This window comes from Ambystoma mexicanum, chromosome 1q (genome assembly GCF_040938575.1).
Source record: "Ambystoma mexicanum isolate Mex_15411 chromosome 1q, UKY_AmexF1_1, whole genome shotgun sequence".
Taxonomy (NCBI): Eukaryota; Metazoa; Chordata; class Amphibia; order Caudata; family Ambystomatidae; genus Ambystoma; species Ambystoma mexicanum.
Window position 1 is genome coordinate 661,936,372 of NC_090922.1, and position 26,317 is coordinate 661,962,688.

Consider the following 26,317-nt stretch of genomic DNA (forward strand, 5'->3'; position numbering starts at 1 on the left):
TCTACCACAGTAATTCTGAAGATTTTTGGAGTCACAAATGGGTAGGAATGTATCTGCAGAGTTATGAAGGTCCTGTGAACAACATAAAATGACTTTGGCTTCTGTGATGTACTGAGAGAACCTACGAGGAAGGGAACCTGCAACTATAACAATACACTTGCTGCAATTGTCGAGTGACAAGAGATCACTTCCCTCAAAGTGAAAACTCATTATTTCCCTGTTGGAGCTTCAGGCTCTCTCAATACCGGAAGACGTGTACAATTCTTGCCCTGCAGGGTCTCAAAAGGGTCTCTTATAACTAACCTGCCTTCGTGGCAGGGGAGAGTCCAGAGCCCCAAGATCTGACTGTGGTGTGGTCCAGAATAGTTCCTTGCCCTGTGACTGGGATCAAGGAAAGGTGACCTGGAGATCCTGCCCATAGTGACCCCAGACACAAAATCCAAATGCTCTACACTTTATGATCCCTAAAATCAGACAGGATACTTAATTACAGTAAATGGTTGAGAGGTGATTACAGTTTGCCGCATTTTAGCTGAGGATGAAGGGTTGAAGATGGATTGGTATTCTGATAAAAGTTTGGAGTCACTGTTTGACTATTTTGGAGGTGGCTGTGTTTGTAGTTTAATGTGACCATTTGGTATTGCTGAAAGGTATTGATACAAGTCAGTAGGAGGGCGATGCTAGTGAGACCAAGCCTAAATACACCCCTACTGCAGAGGATCATAGTTTGGAGGGATGAAACTTTGAAGGATTTCATGGTCTTGGTGACCTGAGTCTCAACTCTAGGAATGCTCTCTCAGAGGATTGCCATGTGTGTTATTGGTAATGAGAGCACGTCTGTTATTATTATTAGTATGATGATTATTATTACTATGATCATTATTATTAATAACAATAATAATAATAACAATCATAAAATAATAATATATTACTATTATTAGTATGATAATTATTATTATTAATAATAATAATAATAATAATAATCATAATAATAATGGCATTACAATAATAATAATCATAATAATAATAATCATAATAATATTCATAATGGTAATGCCATTATTATTATTATTATTATTATTATTATGATGATTATTATTATTATTATTATTATTATTATTATTATTATTATTAGGGCATTTATGGAGCACAATAATAATCATAATAATAATAATATTCATAATGGTAATGCCATTATTATTATTATTATGATGATGATTATTATTATTAGGGCATTTATGGAGCATAATAATAATAATAATAATAATAATATTCATAATAGTAATGCCATTATTATTATTATTATGATGATGATGATAATGGTTATTATTATTATTATTATGAATAATAATAATAATAATAATAATAATAATAATAATAATAATAATAATACTAATAATATGTCATTATTATTATTAGTATTATTATTATTATTATTAGGGCATTTATGGAGCACAGCCCTAGCCTCGGAAAGCAACTAAACACTTTACAATCATGGAGGTAAGAACATGGTTATGGAAGCAGAGGAACAAGTGCGTGGGGAGATAACAGCAGCCGAGTGGAAGGACTGGCATTTTGGCAGCAAGAGAGGATAGCATGGAAACATAGGGAACAGGGTCTGACAGTCCTTCTGCATACAGTGAGAAAGCAGATGTGTTTAGGGCTGCACCTGAACCACGTGAGAGCATACATTACTGACCACTGACAGCCAGAAACCGAGTTTTGTAGTGTAGTGGCATTAGTGGTTTTGGGTGATCCAGAGTGACTCAATAACCCAACGGAAAATCGGGGTACAGCAGGCAGAGCGGTGGGAGCCCGGAAGTGTGGTGCATGTGTGCACTCTAGCATGCTCGTTAATCAGTAAAAAAAAAATCTCACCTGAGTAGAGCGGTAGGTTGAGCAGCTTGGGCAGCCAGGAAGTGTAATGCTTGCTCACGTGCTGACGCTCTCATTCATGAGTTGAAAGCTCTCACCTGAGCAGAGCCGAGCAGAGTGACAGGCGGTGCAGTCATTTCAGCTTGGTGCTTGTAATTGTGGTGCTCATGAGTGCGCTTGTATCCGCATTCATCAGTTAAAAATAAGAGCAGAGTTGCAGTTGGAACAGTCTGGGCTGTTTGAGCTGCCATCGAGGTGTCCTTGTGGTGTTCTGGAGGTGCTTGAGACATTTTACTCTGACACCCTGACACTTTATGGTTGACGGTGGATGTCTGTTTTGACCTCCATGCTATAACTTGAATTTAATCTGCAGTCGAGGAGCTGAAGGCAACTGTATCCCTCCTTACAGCTTTGGGATTACCATGGTGTTTGCATTTTTGTGGGAGGCTCTGGCAAACACAAATAATTTGTTAAGGTGGTCCCAATCGATAATCGATAATCAATAACAAAATGAACTCAAGAAAATTGAGTAACTACAAGTGCACAATAACACCCAACTTTATTCAAACATGAACTTCTGGGAAAACACATAATTCTCAATCCGTATAATACAAAACACAAGCTTTTATATGAAAAATATGTCATACATGGCATCATGGGTAGTGATAAGAAAGCGCTTTTATTCACTCATCCTATTGGTTAGTGAGATATAACACTTATATGTTCTATAGGCGAAGGCTACTAGTATTGGATATTCCTTATATGATAACTCCTCCTAACTTCATCCTACTAAAGAATGTTACATAACATACTATCATTTCATTGGTTGGCTCTATACTATGGTAGCCAACCTAGTGGACAGAATTCTAATTGGTCGATGGATTGCTCCTCCAACCATGGTCGCTTTAATATGATGTCAAGATATGTGATGAGGCAGGAGAGATGAACGGGCTGCTATAATCCAATTTGAAGAAGTTACTCCCTTTTCGTTCCCAAGCCTGAGTCCCTATCTGCCAATTTGTTTGTGGTCTTGGCGTGCCATTCCTGTGCCTGGATGTACTAAGGGGGTAGCAGGTGCGTTTTCTAGTTGAGCCTGGAATAATTGATCACTGTTCCGATATCGTGTTATGAGACCACTGTTCGGAACTCATTTTCATCTATTTATTGAGTTTTCCTTCTATCCTAGCCTGTGTATGCTGCACTGTGTGGTTATTCTTTAGGAGGCCGTTTGGCACTGTAGCTATTTGCCCTTGGAGATCAAGGCTATCTGTGCTTTCTCACTGCTAGCAACATAAACAAATTAGCTTTATAGTTTCATACTGTGTTCTTCCGAGGAACGTTATCTAGTGTGTTTTTGATTCACTGCCAGGACTCTTTTCCTATCATTAATAACTATTTCAGAATTAAGGCCTTTCAAAGTTCTATCTAAAAATGGTACTTTGGTTCAATCTCTGCCACGTCAATGTGCCCCGTGTCTCGTGGGATGCATGCTGTGTGATGAATCCCACTGCGGAGACCCCTTACCATGAGGCCAGGGAGGTGAGGACGCTACCCGATAGTCCTCATGGGGGTGATACGCAGTGGGTGGATCTCATGGGAAGGGAAACCCCTCATGGGAGTGGTGACAATGGCTCTGGGCGAACGCAGTATTCATTCACCCCCTTGGTGACCCAGCCTTCTTTTACCCCCACTCTCTGGCCCCCTACACCACTATTTGTTATGGTTTAGCAGAGGACATCCTAAAAAGGGCAGGCACAAGGAAGAGGGAACCTCACCCAAGCCTGTTGCTGAATATCACTGTGAGGATGAAGATAAAGCAAAGAGGCGAAGGCCCACCGCGGAACCAACACACACGGTACAGCTGCCCAAAGGTAAAGCTGAATGCAAAAAGGGAAGAGGGGATCATTCAGTGGTCGAGCAGCCAGCCCTGAAGGAGCAGGCAAGGAGATGATGGTTCCATTCCAAAAAACTCGAAGACTGGAGGCCAGGACGCGGATGGCCACACATCCCTTAGAAATCTTAGTGAGGCGTACCTGATCGGCAGTGCTTAATTTGTAAAAAAATAAGTGCCAGTGCCTAATAAATTTTGGCCCCATAATGCCGGGCGTGGCGCTGCCTTCAGTGCGGGTACGGCACTGCCTTCAGCGTGGGTGCGCCGTCTGCGCCAGTTCAGTGCTAGACCTAGATCAGCCCACCACTAGCCTATCACACTGCTGCTGCTCCATGCCACATGTTTGGTGCTGCAGCAACTGCTGGAGCAGGCTAGTAGTGGGATGGATGGGGAAGGACACACATGGGTTGAGAAAGTATAATGCTTTAAAGTTGGAAAATAATTTTTATGGTAGGTGTAGTGGTTCCAGCATTCCGGCAAACCCATAGGCAAAAGAGTGCATTTGAACAAACTTCTAAGTTCTAGACCACACTTGTTAGACGACTGGACCATACTTGCTGTCCTTGAAGTGATAATGCATTTGATAAAATTGTTGCAAACCTGTGGATGTTATATTATTTGTCAATTTTGTAGAATGACGCCCCAACGCCCAGCCCACCCCCTCCCACCGCCCTGTTTCCCAAATGGCTCTGAGTGGAGTTGCGTTGTAATCATTGTCCCAGGACTCAGGATAGCTCAGCAGCAATGTGCTCGATTGAAAGCAAGACGACACGAATCAACACAGGTTCGATCCCCGACTCCTTGCTTAGAAACCTCTGGGTATTAAGCGCGTTATAAATATGCAACTAAGACATGCTCCTCCTGTAACTGTGCCTCAATGCCCCCGGGCTGTGTGAGCGCTTTAAAAATGTAACTAAATTAAAAAGCATTCTGTTTCAGTCATTGTTGACCTGTATTTGCCTCTACCCTTTCTGCCCCATCTGACAGTCTGTTAAAGTACACCAAGTATTGTTAATCGGTTACCTCAGGAAGAGCACCCTCTCCTCAGCCCATTCCTCAAACACCTCATCCAGGTGTTTTGTGTAATCAATTTACTCTCAAGCCCTTATCAGTCAGGCATCACATCTCATAAATGCATCCTCCTTCACCCTTCCTTCAAGCATGAGGATGGTTTTGTATAACTTGGAAAAAGTCATTACTTCAAGACATTGTTGTGAAATCAACGGCATGTGCTACTTCTGTTTTACTTTGCTACTTTCCACCTTAACACATCTTAAAAAATTAAATATGTTTTGTCACCCAATATTCAGGAGCCAGAGGAGAATGCATATTCAGATATTTCCTTCCCACTGACATGTTATTGACATACTTCGCTAAACTGCGGGGTGTAACAGACACCCACCTCCCTATCTGAGGATTCTTATCTGAGGATTGCATGTGCTCTCATTCAGAGCACATGCTCGAAGCATATTGTAGCCACGTTAAGGCGCCACATCTGGTGTATAAACCACACATCAGGATAGAAAACATGCGCTGGAATTATGTAAAAAAATTTCAGCAAAAGACGGTTGAGAATTATGCACAAATACTCAACTAGTGCTTTTATTTATGACGACAGATTAGTGGGCACGTGCACCATGTTTATCCCCGTCTAGTTTCTATGTGTGGATCTTTGCCTGAAATGGCATTTCAGAAGTTCGTCTTTGTATGGGCTTTTCTCGCAAAGTGCAGCTGGTTCGGTTTCGGCCCAATACGTGCACCGTTCCGGACCGGGTCCCCTCGCTGAAGCTCATTTGTGAACTAATGAGGGCGATAACATTAAAAGGAAGAACGGAAACACCCAGACAAAAATTCACAGTTCATGTTTCGCTTAGATGAATGCTATCCAGGGTCGGACTGGGGCATACAATTGTCTCGAGTCGGGCTCGGCACCAATGAAAAAGTGTCCAAAGTTGCCAACGACATTTCATTCCTTTTGTGACAGACTAGTGGGACCACGCTGCCGTCCGTGCGCCGCCCGGTCCTGGGCCTTGCCCTGCCTTGCCTCAAGCACGTAGGCTACCTTCTGTGGGTATGGATGCCAGCGTTAAAATGAGCAGTGTTGAAATAAAAGTTCAGAGCTTCTTGCAGCTCTTGGTTGGAAAGGAGTTCTACCTTCCCCAGGATTACCTTATCAAAAGGAGGGTTTCCCTTCCCCAAGCTTTCAAGTCTCTCAATGGTCAAAACGAACACAATTCCTTGGGATACTTTCACCAATTTCACCAATATCACAAGGTTCAGTTCCTTAAATTCAAAATACACAAGTTTTCCTTGGCATTCATTCTCTAACCTATAGATGAGTTAAGTGGGTTTTCCTTTGGATGGGTGTACTCCCTCTAAGCGCAGTTGTCGGACCACACGGTTCATCCATTACAGGTCATGCAACCGACACTCCTTATTTTCTTCTTCTTCACAGTTACACTGCCACTGTTTCAGATTCACAGTGGAATTGGACTTATCCTCTTGCAGCATCCTCAATAGTTGTTTTGTCACCCTTCAGTTGTTAGATTATCAAATCTTCTCAAAGCTTTTACCACTACTTATTCTTTCTAATTATACAGTTCCTCTTATTCTTATGGCAATTGCCAATGCTTGTTCGCTTCAGTTTTAACAGGTCACCATTCTTTTTTATCAAGGAACTTCACCAACTGCTTTCAATCCAATTGGTATTCAATCACAGTTGCTTTCTTTCGGTTTGGTATTCAAAAGTAGTTTCATTTCACTCCAATCAGTCACATTGAATAAATCAACCTGAAATTCCCAGTTTACTCTCCTGCTGGGAATGTGCACCCTGTTCACAGGCTTATTCACACTTTCAAAGTTCACTGCTTTCCTGGCCCTTCCTTGGCCTTGTCATTTTCCTTCATTAACAGTTCGGCATTCACAAAATCCTTTATTCATTTCTTTCAGCCTTCAGGTTATCGTAGTTATCAATCATCTGTATTTTAATCTGGACAAGCATTCTAATTGTCTACCCGGTCCCTCGTGCACTCGTGAGCGATCTGATCTGCATGAACCACACGGTTTGCACCACAGCATCCCAGAGTCATTCAGACTGCTTTGACTCACCAAGTGCGCTGTCTCCGGGTGCTGTTCTCTGCGTCCGAGGCTCTCTGTGGCTGTCGCTGCTCCTGGCTCAGCACTCCTCTCTTCCAGGGTCTCTGCGCCTTGGGTTCACGGAGAGGTAGTCGCCTTGACTTCAGGAGGTAGGCAGACCAATCCTTCCACCGGAGACCACATATGGATATATTCAGTGTCATCCAACAGTCTAAATCTACTTGCATCTTACCCCATGCTGATTCTAGAGTATCCTTAACTAATTCTACCAAGTCCCTGTTCAGGTACATTTCTATATGTATTAGATCCTTGTCCACCCATTGCTGTTGTGATTCCCCCATACACTGCTTGTGCATCCTAGTATTTAGGGACATAGGTTCAAATGTATCCCAATGTATTTTATTGCCAGAGAATGTAGCAAAGTTCTGGATCACTTCCATCATTTCTGACACAGAGGCGTCTGGTTCAGCCACTGTCAGCATGATGTCATCAGCATACAGAATTACTTTCTGCTCCCCAACTGTCTCAATCCCCTTTATGTTGTTGTTCTGTCTTATGGCGAGGGAAAGTGGGCAGCCCTGCCTAATGCCCCTGCTGATATTGAAGTAGTCAGACATGTGAATTCCCTGATTTTGGTGCTCGGTTTGTCGTATAAAGTCCCTGCCCAGAGCAAATCTCTCTAAGGTTCGACACAAGTATCCCCACTCCACCCCGATTGAACACTTTTTCAGCATCTCGGGAGAACACCAGAGCAGGTACCCGTCCATCCCTTTCTTGACAAATCATGTGTAGCAGAAGGTGCATGTTGTTGCTTGAAGACCTACCTGGTATAAAGCCCACCTGCGTCCGGTGAACCACTTTTGCAATCACCTTCTTAAGTCTAGAGGCCAACACTTTGACTAGTATTTTAAGGTCAGTAGTTGCCACACAGCAGGTGGTCCCTGCCCACTGTGTGTACAACTATGATTATCATTGCATGGAACTCTGCTCTTAGCATCTCCTCGTTATCAGCTTCATTAAACACTTTTGTGAGGATTTCCGCTATTTTGAGGCCACCCGCCTTATAGATTTCCACCGGGAGACCATCTTCCCCCTGTGTCTTCCCGTTGCTCATACTTGCTATGCTAACAAGCATTTTTTTGACCGAAATGGGCTCACCTAGCATGAGCTGCTCATTCTGATATAATTCAGGTATTGGGAGGATAGCTCAGGGGGAACGCAAGATGACACGGATCATCACAGGTTTGATCCCAGGGTCTGCACTTAGAAACCTCTGGGTATTAAGTGTGTTGTAAATAACCTATCATATCATATTGGTAGCCCTGCCATAAAGGCTTCTTCTGCTCAACCATCCGCTGTAGGCTCTGCAGTGTAGAGATCTTCATAAGGTCTTTTAGAGAAAAATGTATTCTGCTCAAATGTCACCCTGCACAGCGATATCAGTGTGGTTTTGTTGGGTTGTCTCTTATATTTTCGGGTTAGCTCAGCTGTAACCCTCTTGAGTGCCATTGGCCTCTCTCTGTCCTCTTTTTTCCTTTTTGTTCCTTTCTGGAGTAATATGCCCCATATGTAAGTTTTCCCGGTAGCCCATACCACGGCCGCAGAGCTATCTGAGGCCTCATTGAGGGATAAATACTTATTGATGTTATATAGAAGTTCTGCTTTATCCCTGGGGTTCTTTATGAAGCTGGTGTTCATTCGCTATATACTAGTACCCTGCCTCTTCTGCAGCACATCCAGGCACAGGGAGAGAGGACACTGGTCCAAGATCCCTCAGGATGTCAGAATGCGTCACCTTGAAGATCAATTGTCAACAAAGAAGGAATTAATAAATGCGTGCGTCTGTTTGCCATGCACATATTAAGTGAAATTATAGCCTCTTGTCATAGAGTTTCGCCAACCACCACGGGTCTTGCATACCGTGGTCTGTCATCACCTGCTTAAGAAAACCCTGGTCTCTCTTGTTCCCATCAATTTGTCTGTCAGTCTTATAAATAAAGGGATCAAGAGGCAGATTCCAGTCTCCTCCCAATACCAGTAGCTGCTTGCTCATCTCAGTCAGGGTTCTATGCAAGAACGATAGGAAAGCTTGTCGATCGGTTTTGGGGCTGTGACAAATCTATGTATGTCATCCCTTCGTCCCTGGGGGGAGACCTTTCCCATGTGGCCAGGGTAGTATGGCCACGGTCCAACAGTCCCCCTGGGTCTAGTACACATGGGGAAGATCACAAGGGAGAGGAAATCCCTTATGCTACTAGGGATGACCATCCCCTAAGACTATGGTTTTCTCACCCATCACCTGACACTAGAGCCCCTTCCTACAACCATAAGAACAATTATTTCCCTAATAAGTTCATAACTTGGAGTCACCCTTCCATTCCACTAGAAAGTACTGGGCAGAGGAAGAATAGGAGCTACATAAGTGAAAATCAATTTCCCAGTACTGTGATGAGGAAGAAACCCAATGAATTCACAAGGGCGTCCTAAGATCAGTACTGTTACTAGGGAGACGTGTGAAGGCATGAGGATTAACTATAGGAACCATGTTGAGTGGTTTAGTGTTTCCCCAGTTCTACTGGACAGAGCCAGTATAAAAGGGAAGTCAGACCCAGGAAGTATGAGATACGCTCCCCCTGGAGTAGCAAGAAGCTGGGACGTTTTGCTGCAGGAGAAGAGTCTGTGGAGCAGGGGCTTAGTGAGGCTGCAGATGTGTTTCCAAGTGGTCCAAGGTGGAAGGACTGTTCGGTTAGAGGGACCAGTATCAGGTGGACAAAGCTGGGGTACTGCGTCGTCGAGAGGAGACGTGCTCACTGCGATAGACCTCATGCTGCAGAGATGCCGCAGCACACTGCAGAAGTAGAGAAGACTGCAGAAACCCAAAACCGAAGTAAAAAGACGCCAAGACTGACCATAGCCTACCGGGAGAGACCCAAAAGGTACAGGGGTGACTGGCCCGTTTGGTAGAGGCAGAAGGGAGTAGTGGGATACCCTGACCCAGCTAAACTGCGGAAGAAGGGAAACTCACGGAAATAAAGTAACCTTCCTGAGCCCCCGAGAAATAAACCAAGGAAGACGGGTCTCGGACCCCTACCCATTGAAGATCACCATCATCAATCATCTTCATAGTCACAGTACTTGGCAGGCTAGTGAACCAGGTCTGCCACAATATCACAAAAGAACCTTATGGGTTTGAGACCCGTGCCCCAGAGACTTGAAAGCAAGGTGAAGCAAGGTGAGAGAAGAAGAGGCCAAGGGAAGGGAAGCGCCCTCCCTGGTATTGTGTGAAAAGGAACCCAGGGGAAGGAAATCGTCCTCTTTCGTATTTTGAAGAAGAGACCAGGGGAAGGGATGCGTCCTCCCTGGTATTGTGTACGAATCTTGGGGAAAGGAGAACAGCCCTAGCATTGGAACTTTGTTTATGCAACATTATTTTTGCTTCACTTTTTCTACCAGAGAGACTGGTAACTTTTATGTTGGTCGAAAACACAAATAACACTTTTTACTTTAAGGAAAGACTATCCTTGGACAGTTATCTTAGATCTTTAGTGTTAGGGACAGAGGTAGGGTTTGGAACATGACAGTGACATACTTTCTACTTTTGGACTTCCTGACAATTTCACTAGAGTTCTTTGAGGCAGGGAAACCCTTCTTAGCATTAGGGATAGAGAGGCCTTTTCCCACTCCTTTCTCATTTAATAAAAGTGTATATCAAGAAACATGCCACTACTGTGTCAGAGACTTACTTCTACACCCTTAAAGGGCGTATATTGATCCAAACGACAGCTTTTCCCCCTGATGAGGCTATTAACCTCCCCTCGCTATCTGCCCAGCTCTTAGTGACTCTCACCGGCAGGTTTTTGAATTAGTATTGCTACTCCATTTCTGCCCCCCCCCCCCTTCCCGGCACCTGTAATAAATTATTCCCACCCAGTCCCTGCGCAGCTTATCCGCTTTTGCACTCTTTAAATGCATTTATTGCAGTACTGCAATGTCCGCCTTTTGCGCATATAAGTAATTCAATATTGTATTCCTCTTTACATAGCTGTTGAGACCATTCACATTAAATTAAATTATTTTGAGATCACTACCCATCATATATCTTCTTGATGCTCTTATTTGTCTGGCAGAGTAACTCCATGTTAGCTACATCTCCCCCAAGTCTCACTTTAGGGAGTGCTAATCTGCTCTCCATTGCCCCAACCCCTAGACCGTTTATGTACATCACCCATACTCATTGTGCCTGGGAAACCACAAACCAAATAGCAGAACCAAGAAACCCTCAACCATCCGATCCATTTTGGGTGCCGCTCGCAACTCGGCCAGCCTCTTAACCATCCAACATGTACATTTTATAGTGTGCAGCTAAGTCTTTGATCTGCACTTGTGAGCCGGAGCACTGAGTATTTTCTTTTCTTGCCATGAGCAGTTTGAATCAGCTGGCCCTTTAACTGTGTGCAGGTGGATCCTTTAAAATCTGTCCGCTCGAGCGAAGTGTGCAGCTAAAAGTTTGGTGTTCGGGGTGCAGGGTCTGCCGGTCGACTCTAACTCCTGGCTGGTGTTCGGCCCTAGCCGGAGATACCACACCACGCATCAGAGCATTTTGAACAGCAGTCGAAGTACCGCTCTGCACCATATCGTGACAAGGTCGTCCAGCAAAAGTAAGTGAAAACACACTTTGTACTGTGCACCGACGGTGCTGGTTGTTTGCATTTAAGCGACCTGCTGGGTACGCTGCGCATGCAGCGAGAGTGATCTTTGTGAAAGACTATCTTAGCATCAAGGTTAAAAAAACAAAACAAAACAAAGCTCGGACAAGAAGTGCGTGTGTGAGGAGACTTCGGGCCTCTGTTACCTTTGAGCCTCATTTAAGACCGGCGTTGTGATATTACTGTGCAACTTGACAGTAATACTACTCTACGGGGAATACAGTGCGGTCAGGGTGACTGTTGGTCTCTGACACTTTTGAGCCTTACTCAGAGCCCTATATCAACGACACTGTAAATCCAGCAACTTTGGAATCATAAGGATTTGGTTGTGTGTGAGGTGCTGCAAGTCTTGGTACCTTTCACTCTCACTAAGAATTTCTTTTTTTTCCCTTCCCCCAAATGATGTATTTACTGCAGAGTCTGTCAAGACACTCGGACAAGTGGATGGCTGAGGAGATGTTTGAGATGGTGAGGAACCTTCCCCTTGCCATTTCAGTGAGGGAAGGGAGTAGTGTGACAATGCATATTCCAATAGAAAAGACTGGTTTCAGCAAGGATATCAACCTTGGCACGATTAAACTTCCGGGTCAGGATATCATTACTGACCAACCAGCAGAGGCAGATGTGTCCTCTCTGATTGACGCCGCCACAGACGGTTTATTGGACAATGGCAGCAACTTATCAGATTTTGGGGACAGACTGAATACACATTCACAAACTTTTTTTAAGGAGCTCGAGGGGGGGGGATACTGGGACAGACTTTTCGGTATCCTCTTACGTCTCCACTCCACACCCTAAACAATGCAAAAAAAAAATCCCTGTCGCCCGGCTAATAACACAACTGAATCTTTGAACAATGAGCATAAGTTAATGCCCCAACTAAATTCGGAGAAAGCTCTCATAGCGCTTAATTACGTGTTGTCCTCCTTCGTGTCCCTCTAGAAGGGCGCAAAGGCAGAAGTTCAGAGTCACACAATCATTTTGGGACTAATTCAGAGAAGGCTTGAGGCTGCATCTAATGAAGCGGATCTAAGAACGTTATTGCATTCACAATTACCGCTGCATCAGCAGGGAATGTCCGATCTTTCACAAGCAATTCTTATGCTACAAAAACCGGAAAAATTCTGTTGCAAAACCTACTATCCTTGACAGGATAACTAGCACACAGTCAGAGATCCTCACTAAGGCCCCACTTAGAATACCTTCTGAAGTTGGGGGTGTAGGTGAATTGGTGAACCTAAACATGCGAGATTTGAACCCCACAACAGCAGGGGATGATTATCTGGTTACCCTTGACTGCCTACATATATCCGCCGTAATTATGTCGGTGATCGATAAGTTACCCACTGAGAGAAAGAGCAGAAAGGTGCAGCAAAAACAAAAAAACATTGACAAGCCCCTTATGAAAAAATCTAAAAAACAGGCGGCAAACAATTAAAATAAAACCTCTGCAAGCACATTCTTGTGTAGCATGTCTATTAGGGATGCAGTTACAAATATGAAACAGCGTGCAAAGAAATTGACAGCAAAAGCAACCTTACAGAAAGCCCCACTTTTGTCATCTAAACCGCAACTGGAGATCATTATGGATATGTTCTACAGAAGGGGGGAGAAATATCATGTCATGAGGCTCAGCGTCCTGAGTTGGACCCGAAGGTGGTTACTGGTAACGTAGCACAGTCAGATTTATACTTGAGAGCTTTTGTGGGAGTCGCGCCTCAGCTTTCTACCGTCTCTACGTCTGTTAAGTGTGATTTTATATGTCCACCAATGTTCAGTAACAGGCGGGAGGCAGCGACTTCCCCAATGATAAACAAGCCAGGTAGTCAAAGAGTGACTACTAACTCTTTTGTGTTTCCCCTTGAGTATTTCGCTTGAGAAGTTAGGGCAAGGAACTATGTGTAGTGCCTGTTCTACGTAGTAAAATAACAGGCTATAACAAACCCTCAGTAAGCTCTCAAACGATACTTGACTTGGGGTAATAAGTGGGAGTGTGAAACTTCTCCAATGTCCAAAAAGTATACTCGGCTAAGTGGGAGGAAAAATCCCAGTAGGCTCAAATCTTCAGGACAAGGTAACAGGATTGTGCTAAATTTTCCTATTTCTTTATGTCAAATCAGCGAGGTCGATGGACATCATCAGCATTTTGTGTCAGCCAGTAATGCTGATCACATTCTAGATGCTTCGAACAGACCATTGAATATGTGTAGACAATGTGTACCTTCCACTCAGGGAGTCTCCCCAGCTCAGAGAAATGTAGATCAGAGCAGATTTGTTAGCTCTATAATCCCCGCTGATCTTCCTTGCACTTATAAAAGTCTGCATGTTGGAAAAAGGCAGGACTGGTATTGTGAGGAGGGAGTCTCAGACCTAAAGGACCAAATAAGAGTGCAAAGAGATGAGCACTCCGGTGATACTGTTTGCCAGAGAAGAGCGAGCCCCAACAAACCAGATAAGCCAAGGGTTTTGGACAGGAAAGCGTTTTCTATCTTGGAGAGATGGAGGTTGCAATCGATCTACAAAGCGCCTGAATAGCGCTACTTTGACTCATACAGGAAACCAAAAGTGGATCGTGTATTAAGAGACGTGCATGACAAAGATATTAGTACCGGAAATATACAAGTTGATGGTATGCCTGAGTGTGCTGGTTGGGCCAATTATAGGACTTTGTGGGTTGTTTTCCTTCACAAGTGGCCAGCTCCAATAAATTCTGAATTTATTGTATTTTTAAGAATGAGCATTGTATTGCTCTCAATAGGACTGCTATTTTGTCTATCTTTTTGGAGCTACCTAATTTATCTGTTATTTGCTCGAAAGATATTGATTCTGTGGAGTTGCACGAATTACCATGTACAAACACGATTATTATTTATGTAGGTTCTAATCTGGTTGCCGAGGTCATTAGACTAGAAAAACATAACCTAAATAGTTTGGGGTTTTTAGTTACCGAGCTGGAGCACATGCAGAGCAGAAGAGTGAAAATGGTTAACAAAGGTTGTGAAATTAAGGTCTGTGTCCAAAATAGGTTGCTGGACAAATATCCAGTAATTCGAGCAGAGCCAGTCAGCTTTGGTAGATCATTGGATTGTGTTTGTTCCTGGTTGTCTGGGGCCCTCTCCGAAAGAGAGACCAGTATGAATTACACAAAAAGGCTCTCCCAGTCCCCAAACAATGGTGTCGTGGAATTCGAGAGGACATAGTTCCTTATTCAACAACATGGAACTGAATGCCTTTGTCCACCCATATGACATCATTTGTAGGAACATTGGCTCACTTCTCCACTTAGCCTCAATGGTCACCAAACCTGCTTTCTGAGTGGTAAAAAAGGAGGAATGGGGCGTACATCGGGCGGGGTTCTGTCACTCTTTAGATTGAAGATTGCTGGTGTTTTTGGGGGGAATGATAGAAGTATGTTGCTGATTAACATCTATTGGCAGGTTGGGTGGTTTTTCATCGAGGTCATATTAAAGGAGATTACTCTCTGTGTTGAAGGTTGCTTAACTTGCAGGAAGCCGAGTCATGTGATCATTTTAGGTGACACACATTCTTGTTGCCCTTTTATTCAGGATGGGGAGGAGGAATATTTAGTGATAGCAGTGAAACAACACCTTAAGAGTAAGAGTCGTATTGGGGCAAGGTGGTTGAATACTATGAGTAAGCTGGGTTTATTGAAATTAAATGGAACGGTGGAAGGCAATATTCCAGGAAAGTCCACATGTGCGAGAGGAAAAATCTCACTCAACTTCAGATTAAATTTTCTTGGACAAATATCTCTTTAAAAAGAATTATAACCTAAGTGTTGTGTCTACCCCTTTAAGTGACCACTGTTTTCTCAGCTGCGAATTGGATCTTCGGCTGGATCAAGGTAACTCCTACTATTTGGAAGTTCCTTTAAATAACTTTGAAGGTAATACGGGGACCTGTAATAGAGGAGCCCTCACGAGAGTTGGTACTAGTGATTCTAAAGTACCTGCCCCGAATAGCCTCTCCAATAAACTTTTTAAAGGAAAGCTGGGTGGTTGGGCAGTCACTCTATCAATCCTGTTTAGTGATATAATGAAGGTGGGTTGCTTCCCCTCTACATGGCACACCTCTTACATAATTCCTATTTATAAGAGAGGTCCCCGTAGTGAGCCAAAGAATTACTGCCCTATTTCAATAATTGATGCAAACAGTAAAATCTTCTCTGCCGCATTATTGAATCATCTCGAAACTTGGCCCAGAGTAGTAGGGTGGTATAAAAAATGGCAGACAGGTTTTAGGAAGTAGCACAGGATATCATTGAATGGTCATCTGCTTAGTTGTCTTCTGGATCAAGTGCAGGCAGGTGCTTATAAAGCAATTCACGTTGCCTCAATAGATCTAACTGCTGCCTTCGACTCAGTGAGTCGAACCTGCCTGCGGTGGAAATTGACCAACTGGGGAATTCCCTTGGGGCTATTGAAATTAATTATTCAACTTCATGAAGCCTCACAAGTACAGGCAAGATTGAATAACCTGGGGCCATTGATGGAAGTAATCCCAGTACATAATAGTTTGAGACAGGATTGTCTGCTAGCCCCAGGTTTATTTAATCTTTACATCTGCGACGTGGATGAAGAAATTGAGGGTTCAACGTTGGCTCATCTGAAAATGGGACACTTGAGGCCCATTTGGATAGCCTACGTGAATGATTTCCTTCTGTTTGATACCACCTCCGTGGGCTTAAAAAGATTAATAAAGGCCTTTGAGGGATCCTCAGAATAAAATATTTAAAAATGAACACCATGAAAACCAACATAATGACCTTTTCAGCGAACTACCCGAGTTGTGAAAGAAAATTGGTACATTAGAAGTGTTTGTTACTTAGGGAGTTGGCTTATCTTGGGTTTTATATTCCAGGTGTGTCTAACAGTGACAGTGTGACTTAATGCTTTAATCATCTAGCAGAACACCTAATTAGTCAGATGAAATTAATTAAATCAAAATATTGCAAACATTAATTGATTTCTCTTTTGAAATTCTATGTGACCACTATTATTTTTAATTTAACCTATAGGGCAGAGATTTACCCAGTATGGATCTTGTCGGCATTTCAGAGAATAGAAAGTAAGATATGGCGTTGAGTAGTGGGTATATCCAATGCCGTTCCAACGTCAGCGATCTTATTTGACCTAGGTATTTGTGGAATTCGGTCACAGGTTAGATGGAAGTGGTGTGCATTTTCTTTTTAAACTTCTCTTGACATGTTCAGATTCTTTATATGAGGACAAGAATCATATTTTACTGCAAAAAAGTGAACTTACTGACAAACTTAGGTCTTACGTGTGAGGGAAATTTGGCAGAAATAGGTTTAACAATTGAAGCTCTAAAGTGTACTCCGAATACGATCAAAGGTTATTTGTTGAAGTATGACTGTTGTACTTTGATTAATGATGTCCATGGGCAAAAGACTATGAGTCAGCTTCGTCACGAACACAAGACATTGGGCACACTGGAAAATGCTCCCTTTCGCGAAAATCTGAAAAAGAGTTTTCTAAATTTAGATGCAACATCTATCGGACTAGCGAAATACAGAAGCGGTTTAATCCTGAAAGTGTCTCGTGTAACTCTTGCCATTTCTGTCGTGATGAAGAGTCTATGGAAACATTGGTACTCTCACTCCTTTATTGTGCTTCATTGCGCACTGTTCGTGAGACATTTTTTAGAAACATCTAGGTATAATGAAATCTCTGAACCTTGATTATTTCTGGAAGCTGTGCTTGAGTGGTGTGAATGAATCCATTTGTACTGCAATTGTGGGCTTTTTAAATTCATTGGTATTTTAATATTGCGAAATATGAGTTAACATGTCAGTGCAAAATGATGTTTTAATTGATGCATTTTTTCCATTTTATCTTGTTCCTTAAGGATGTGGTAAATTTCGTTTTTAGACACTTTGTCTTATGTGTGTAAACAAATGATGGTTTTATGTTTATTTCACTTTGTAATGTCTATTTTTTATTGTTAAGGTTGAACTGTTTTGTTTAGCCAATAAACAAGTAAAAAAAATAATACATCTTATATCCCTAACATATAGAGGCATAAACAAGGCCCGATAACATGACATCCTCCCCCATGACTTATTAACTTAGACCAACGATGCCAGGGCTCCGCCCTCTGGCCGACTTGCACGCCCCTTCTTTCCACCACAGTAAAAATTGGGGCAAGACCAAGAGGAGCCTTCTTAATTGCAGCCTACCCATTAGAGTAGAGTCCCCCACCCAACCACCCCCCTCCGACTCTCTCCCTTAGCAGCATATCATAGCTAACTAAACTTCCTCTCCCACATAACAATCACCCCCTGCAGGGCAGATTCCCAAATCCCTCAGGACATCAGACACATTCTCGTCATCACCCCCCATTAGTAGTTCCACACTCACTTGATCATGTGGGTTTAATCAGAGATTTGGATTTCTCTCTGATCCTGTCTCCGCCCTTATCGTCCTTTGGGGAACTTTTGTCCGCAATTAGTTTCTGCCAACATGCTTGATGCTTATCTGGCGCAATTGTTCGCCTCCTATGTCTTCTGATCTCGTGCAGGTTCTCCTCTCTTCTCCAGGCAGCTGTTGCAGGTAGTCCCATAGCACTTCTGGATCCATGAATTCTTTCTTTTATTGGTCCTTTATAATGAGCATCGTCACAGGATCCAGCAGGCTGTGCCTTATCTCATGCTTTCTCAATTGGGGTCTTGGGCAAGAAGTCTCCTTCTCAACTCCATTGTTTCCCTAGAAAAATCAGAAGCTATGAATATTTTAGGAAAGCCAAAAAAGCGTACACTACCTCTCCTGTTGCGGTCTTCACGTTCGTTCTTTGCTGCTTTGAGATTGTCCAGTTGTAACTATATATCCTGCACTCAACCAATGGGGCCTCATCACGAGTCTGGCGGTATCCCGGCAGTAATACCACTGGGATACTGCCAGCACAAATAGCGTGACCGCTACTCGGTCCGGCGCTGTTAGCGGTGGATCACCAGTAGCAGGCTAACGGTTATTTCCCATTCCTCATTGGGTTCATTAGACTCAAAGGGGGTTTCATGGCGCTATTAGCGCCGGTGGTAATAACGCCAAAAACGGTGGAACATTGGCAGAAAGCTGGATTTTTTACCTCCAGCAAAAAGCTGGAGGTAAAACTCCAAACCTTTTGCTCAACTCATAATAGGGCCAGCCCTTAATTGTGGTGGCAATATTGTTACCGCCGTATTTAAGGGATACAGCCCAATTCGTGATGAGGCCCTCTCTTCCACTTCCGTCAACTTGTCATTGTACTTGCTCATGTCCGATTTTACATTCAGCACGTCTGCGTGCATGTTCTTCACTCCAGCATCGATGCCCATGAAATTCTCACTGATCTTACAAAACTGCTGCAGCAGAAGGTCCATCTTTGCAGCCTCTGCCGACTGCGCTTGATCCCACATGCTTCTGTTGCCCACCTCTGAGGTGGGTTGTGGGTCCGATTTTAACCATGCACCATGTCTGCCGGGATGGGTTGTCCACATGGGCAGGGGTCCCCCTCTGTCCCAATCTTGTGCACTGCTGCCACTGGTTATGGTTCTTAGGCAATCCCTCTGCAATGATGCTGTCAGAACACTGTGCCACCTACCAGTCTTCTGATCATACTATGTGTTTGGCACATACACACTGTTGCTCCTAACCATTGGGTACATTGCAGCCTAGCAACCTTATTATGCTGTGTTGTCTAAGGTGCCCTTCCTCGCCCTCTGCCTTCTCATTCCTTGAGCAATTGGCTCCAGCGAATGTTTGAGGTGCTAACCCCTCTGCTTTATCCTTGGCTTCCATCCGAAGTACTAGCTGCATGGTAGTCTTACCAATATGGCCGTGCTGTAGGCACAGTCTCTCTGAGTAAAACACTAGACAGTGCCCATCTGTGTTTCTGAAAGACCAAGCCTCCACCCGGGCCTCCTTTGCCAGTGGTCTCTACCGTGTCTTCTGTAGAATCCTGTCTGGGATGTGTTGAGGCTCCGTGCCAGCCCAGCAGATGATGTGATACCCGCTCAATGCAGCGCCAACGTGGCACCTTCTGTCCCCTTGAGCATGATGCACCCTGGCCTCACATTGCATCTCACGACGTACCGTCCGCCCTCTTCACTCATTCTTTGCCGCACCCCGGAAGAGTTTAGCAGCGCCTTGTCCTCTGCCATCTGAGGTGGTTCACTGCGTCCCGCCCACCATTTTGGCCATATCGTTGTCACTGCACACCACTGTGGGAGGGCCGCACAGCCCTCTTTTCAACACTGGCTGCAATGCTCGATAGGTCCCCCGCAGTTCAGGACTGTTACGAATCCGCGGGCAACCGATTTACATGCCTCTAACGTGGAAATGAAGGGGATGGAGATGATATGGTCCAAGGATCCCAGAGGCTAAGTGCCAATCTTGTGGGCAGTTGGCCACCGCCACCCCTCCCCCCGACAAGTGGTTGTTAGTGGCAAAGTCAGACCATTCAGTGTGGAAGTTAGAACTTTGTTTGGAATGGTAAATAAGGTGGATGAATGTGGGGTGTGGGTGTGATGGAAGGGAGCAACAGAAAGAGAGGGTTTCAAACAGTGTGTGTGCTGGGTGTGTGGGGCTTCCAATGCTAGTGGGCCTTTGTAAATGATGGCAATGTCACCACCTGCCTTGTGTAGACAGTCCCTTTGGTGCATGAGGTTTTGTGTGGGGGGAGAATTTGGAGGATGATAGGTGCGTGGTGGGGGCTTGGCCACGCTTCTATCAGAAAGAGCAAACCACGGGTTTGTGGGGTGAGGTACTCATTGGTTTTGTAATTGTGTGCAGGTGCGGTGTAGCAGTTGAAGAGTATACAGGTGTATGTAAACAGTCGTCTCAATGGAACTCTGTGATGGAGTTTGATTGGTATCTCGTTTGTAGTGTGCTTTGTTTGTGTCATATTGGTGGCACTCAGTGGCAAAGAGTTGTTAACAGGGAGCACAGAATGATACAGAGAAAGATATCGACTCCTATCCTTAGCTCTCTCTGTCCTTTTCTCTGGACACCCCAGCAATTGGAGACCCAAAGGAAGAGGCTTAAATTGCCAAGTTAACCGGGAAGTACTTCAACAGGAACAGATTAAAAATTCTAGATTTTAGGGGCTTACGTGAATGGATCCTGGGTGAATGTCAGATCTGCAAGTCAGCCTCGCTTTCATTAAGTGTTTTCTGCCTTAACAAGCGTGCTCGTTTTTTCTATCCAAGTGGTCTGCAGCCCCATAGTGTCTGTAACTGAATCCCTAACATTCATACACCTACACCACCTAGGAATACTTTCTGCTCCTTCTATTTAACATAGTGGCAACTCTTAGACCGTCCACCCCCAGAGCAGCCATTATTGTTATTAGCACCCAAACTGAAAGATATGAGCCACTCTAGTGAATAAGATCAATCCAAATCTATGTGTGTTTTATGAAACGTTATCTGCTATCGATCTGATTTTGAGATAATAGCAATCAGGTACTTTCATAGGGTATATTGTAAAGAACATAAAAATAGAAATAGAACATGTTTCCCATCCCAAGGAATAACATGAATCTCTGGGTCACAAAACTAAAAATCTAAAAAGTCCCCCACAGTAAAAGTGCGTTGTTGGATAATAATCCTGGTAGGCTGAAGCCTTCAGTACATCACTACATAGCAATTTAAAAAAAAACTAGTGCAGCCAATTACTTATTTAACAATTCACAGTGCTAGTGCGGCCAACACGTGTTTCACAGTAAAGCAGACTCTCAATATACTGCCCTGGTGTGTGCTTCTTCAGGGACTAATAATACGTTTGAAAACTTTGTGATCAATTGATACAACAACGTTTTTGAGTCTGCTCACAGATAGCTTGAGTTTGGTCAGAGGAACAAAACCTCCAACAACATACCAGAACTACTCACTTAGAGTCTCCACCTTCCCTGCATCCCTGCAACACGTATTTGAAATTCAAGCTGGGTTTGCTCCTCTGAATTTTAATCATTGAAAAATGATTAAAAGATAATTAATTACCGTTACAAGCTGGACTGGGGGTGTCCTATGCCACCTAGTGCTGTTGTATGTGTGCCACATGTCACCATTAATGGTTAGACTTCCCTCTATGCAGTAGTGGTAGCACATGTCAAATGGTTTCCAGAAGCTCATAGTATCCAAGCAAAATGCATGAGGTGTTAATAACGTTTGAGGGTGCACAAAAATGGTTTCCATTGAAGAAAGAGCATACACAGTTCGGTGCCCTTTAAACAATGCGAAGCACAGCCCAAAGGTACATTAGTCACCCAGGAAACGCGAGAGGAGCCCTTTCTCGCATTCCATGGCTGGTGTGACAGTCAGGGAAGTGAAGCAGACACGGGTGAGTGTAGGAGCTGTAGGACTGTGGGTATGAGGGATGGGTGCATGGAACTGCACCAAGACTCAGACCCTCTGGTCAAAAATAAAGCAAATGTGCGAAGAGGCGGGTTTGACCATGTATGAATGGACTCCGCTTGAATGCCTTTTGGGTACCTACCCCAGACTAGCTAAATTCAAGCACTCAGTTAAACTGATGGACTTAGTGTGCATATTGGCAAAAGAACTATGGCCATGTCATGGAAAAAGCCCACAGGTCCGATCTTCACGGTATGGCGTAAAGAACTTGAGAAATGGGCGAACGCCGAGACAAGGGCATGGGAGGATAGTGTAGCCAGATCTTCTGAAGACTCGAGTATGGCACTAGCTGCATGGAAAGACACATGGCAAAACTGTTCCACTCTCCAGACGACAAACCCCCTTGAACAACTCGCTGGGACGAATCTCTGGTCCACGCAGCCAACTAAGTTACCTGGAACTAGACCATCACGGCCCAAAATGGCTCCTGAATTGGTTTTGCCCCCCCCCCCACAACCCAAACATCCACCCTGTCGGTGACCAGTAGAACACTGTCAAAGACGACTCAGGAGACAGTTAATGTTAATTTGTTGTTTGTAGTTACTGTTTAATATGTTGCTGTACGACTATGAAGAAAATCTGCTCATTTGATACTGACGGATGCACCCGCTGGTGGTGTTGTTTTTGTAACCCTAACTAAATGCCAATAAACAAATTTCAAAATAAATGAGGGATGGGTGCATTTTAGCGGGGTGTGACCACAGCCAGGAGTGACAAGATGCCCGAACCTTGTGCCTGCTCAGAGGTGGCATCACAGCTCCAGCTTCATTGCTGTATTTGGCCCAGCAACTGAGGGGGCTAATTGGTCAAATCTCTGCTCGGGAACTAATAAATGGTAATCCACTAGATACTCTGCCATGGACTTATATGGAAAATACTGTCAACCTATTAATTTGAGGTGAGGGCTATCAATAGTATTCAGAGTCCTATTGTTTGGAAAAAAATAATTTTACCACTCAAGTTGTTATGCACTAATCATATGACCACATTACCAAATCTCAAGTAGGTTTTCTCTGGCCAATGCTTGCTATTCCATTGAGCACCTAGTCAAGGAGATGAGTGCCAAATTCATAGTATGGGGTAATAGTGTTTGAAGGAGCCTATCAAATGTAAAGAGGCTGAACCTTTATTTGTGAAGTATGTTTCCAATTGAATCTTAATATTGTCTGTTCCTTCCTAGGTTTGGCTTGAGTGACACTTTACAAACCGACTACGTTCGCTACATGGATGACGTGTCCTCCTTCTACGGGGCTAAGATCAACCTGCTCAAGCTATTTCTGACGGACCCAAGGCTTGCTTGGGAAGTTTTCTTTGGGCCATGCAGCCCATACCAGTTCCGCTTGACTGGACCGGGCAAGTGGGATGGTGCGAGGAAAGCTATCTTGACCCAGTGGGACCGGACAGACCGAGCCATGACAACACGGCGTGTACCAGGCTCTAACAACAGCACTATTTTCAATGTGCTCAAATTTCTGGTTTTGCCACTTCTTGCAGTTGCTGTGTTCTTGATGTGTGCATGGTAGTGAAGCGGTGTAATGTAGAGCGGACAAACTAGCATTTGTTCTACAAATCAAGCCCTCAGGGTACCCCGTTGGCAACCCCCAAGTTGTGACTGTATAATCTTCCTATTGCCAGCTAGTACATGTTAGACTTTCTTTTTGACAGTCACCAAACGCGGCATTGGTCTGGACAGGATACCGCTACATAAAGTGCCCACACATTTAAAAGTAATGGAGGCCATAAAATCCTAATAGTTTGGCCTAGAAGTAGATATCCTTTCTCCTTTCTGTTTACCATTTAGCATGCGATAGTGGGCATGGATTAAGCAAAGACCTGGGATTTGGATTCTTTATCACTGATCCTTTTTTAAACAGCAGCACAACAACTTGATATTTTAATTGGTAATGCATAATTACCAATTAATGCATACTCAAACTCACTAAGCTCTAATAACAAGGCACTAGATTGTGACAGGGGGTTTCAAATCCCTTTTTGGGAATTTTGAGAATGATGTTATTGTATCTTTGTACATGAGACATTCTTATTTTCCAGAATAATTTGGTATTTTACTCCACCAACGTCCAGTATGGTACTTGATGTAACCCCTATTTTTTGCCGACACCAAGGTGCTGCCGGGCACTGTACGTCACAAATACCACACATTTGATAGGAATTACCATCTGACTCGCTTCTATCAAAAAGATAACTCTCTGCTCTCATGAAGCTGCATTGGATTTACTAACAGTTGCCCCCACAGTTACAAACTGGTCAAATCCTAGGAACGTTCTTCTGTGTCTTGGAAATTATATTTGTGCTTGGAAGCCATCTTTGAATGCAATTTTTTGAGTCCAATAAAATGCATCCCAATCAGCAGCGTGCATACTTCTTTCAAAACATTACACCACCTCTTATGCCACCTATGTGCCACTAATTTGGTCTTTCAAGTTTCCAAAGGAAGTTAAGCATGTGCCTAGTTTCACACATAGCCGTCCACACTGAAACACCTGACGTACCACATCATCTCTGCCAGTAGCATACAGTGACCACCACCCGGTATAGCTGGCCGCACATAGACCCTCTCAACAACAGCAATCTATCTCTAACCTCAAGGGCACAAACCCACGTGTCTGACTGCCACTGGGCTGCTTAGTTGAGCCTTGCCAGCCACCCAAGTCTTCGAATGTCAAACATGCACACACGCATCTAAGCTAATCCCCGAGAATCTCTAAGCACACCGACTACGGTCACCAAGAGCGTTCAACCAAGGAAAAAGTGCATGGTGGCCACACAAGTGGGGAAAGAGCGCTACATAAATAACAAAATACAATACAATACAATACAGTGTTACACATTTCTAAGCTCACAATCAACAGTGATTAGCACTTTTGTTGTTACTCTTTGCCTAGTCAGGGATTGAAGCATTAGGACCTGATTCACTTTGACAAATAGACATTTGCACTGCTCTCCCAATCAGTTTGTTTGCTGGCAGTGCAAAGACATTTTGCAGCAGTGCAAAGTCACTTTGCACTGTGCTAAAAATTCCATGAATCAGGCCCTTCATGTCTCATTTCTGTATCGCCAATAAGAGGTGAGCTATCCCAGTGGCGGTGCACGGCACCTACGTGCAACCATGTTTAAAGATATCTCCTTGGGTGCAGCATTCAAGATGGGCACTGGTTGTGCCTAAATTCATTATCCGGCGATAGGACCACATTTATAAAAAGCACAAATAGATGGAAACATTCTAAAATCGAACAGTGGAAGAGCCAACAGTTTGGGCTTTTACACAGGAAACCCTGCATGGCAGATTAAGAGGCCAATGTAGTTCAAATTAACAACTGTTTGCTTTGCAAATGCTTGTTTTTTTTCTTGCTGTAACATCTCTCTGTAATTGATGGTTTAGCATTGAAATGAATGCATATAAACACCGAGCTGGAATGAACATTTCAAAAGATAAATGCTGATGATTTATAATTATATTCAACGTCTTATATAAAGCCGGTAAATAATGGTAAAATACCGTGGGTGGTATTCCAAAGGAACAGCCAGTAGCAAATACTACCCTATTAGAGTGGGGTATTTCATCCTGAAATCTCACAATGTTTACCTCTCCTCTGGAGGCCGAGGTAAAAATGTTAACATGGTTAACTGGTTACCAGTGGCAGCCCGTATCCAATTTAAGCTGATGTCCGTATGTCACAAGTGCATATATGGGAATGCTTCAGCTTACCTGAAGGACCGAGTAAACATCTATCAGCCTAAAAAAACCTTGAGATCAGCTGAGGGTTTCTTCTTGGAACAATGCCAGGTCAAATGCGCTTGGGGTCTTGGTCGGGCCTTCCATGTCCAGGGAGCGAGGGCCTGGAACGCCCTACCAATACTCTTACGAAAAACTGAAAATCATCTTCAATTTAGAAATGAGCGCTTTTTAACCAGTATGAGTGAATTTTTCAGCAGTCTTGAATTTCTATTTTTCTGTCTCTCTGCGCCTGGATGCCCACGGGCTTTGGTGCGTTACAAATAAAATAACATAACATAACACAACATGACATAACATAACATGTCCCCTGACGTCTTTTCAAGTTTTTGTCTTGTACAGAATACTTCAATACGGGGAAAAATACATGCTTGTGAGGACATTAGAAGTGGGTGAAAAAGTGGGTAGGTCTGATGCCCACCCCACCACCTTTCCCATGTACTGCATGAAAGGGCCAGTGTACTCTTGTGTACGTTAAAAAATTTACATTAATGTTTTGAACAACTACTGTACACACTATCTGTTTCCACCATCAAATGAGGGCAGACATGTATAGTAAA

General features: G+C 43.7%; 1 protein-coding gene across 2 annotated transcripts in view; it reads left to right on the top strand.

Annotated features, from left to right (window-relative positions):
• The window catches only part of LOC138534910 (flavin-containing monooxygenase 3-like), a 349,886-nt gene extending 325,516 nt beyond the window's left edge, over positions 1-24,370 (top strand). For both annotated transcript variants that reach the window (XM_069641257.1, XM_069641256.1), the window contains exon 9: positions 23,181-24,370. In XM_069641257.1, the coding sequence (XP_069497358.1) occupies positions 23,181-23,523 (343 nt within the window). In that variant the 3' untranslated portion in view covers positions 23,524-24,370. The remainder of the gene's footprint in view (positions 1-23,180) is intronic.
• Positions 24,371-26,317: the final 1,947 nt, after the last annotated feature.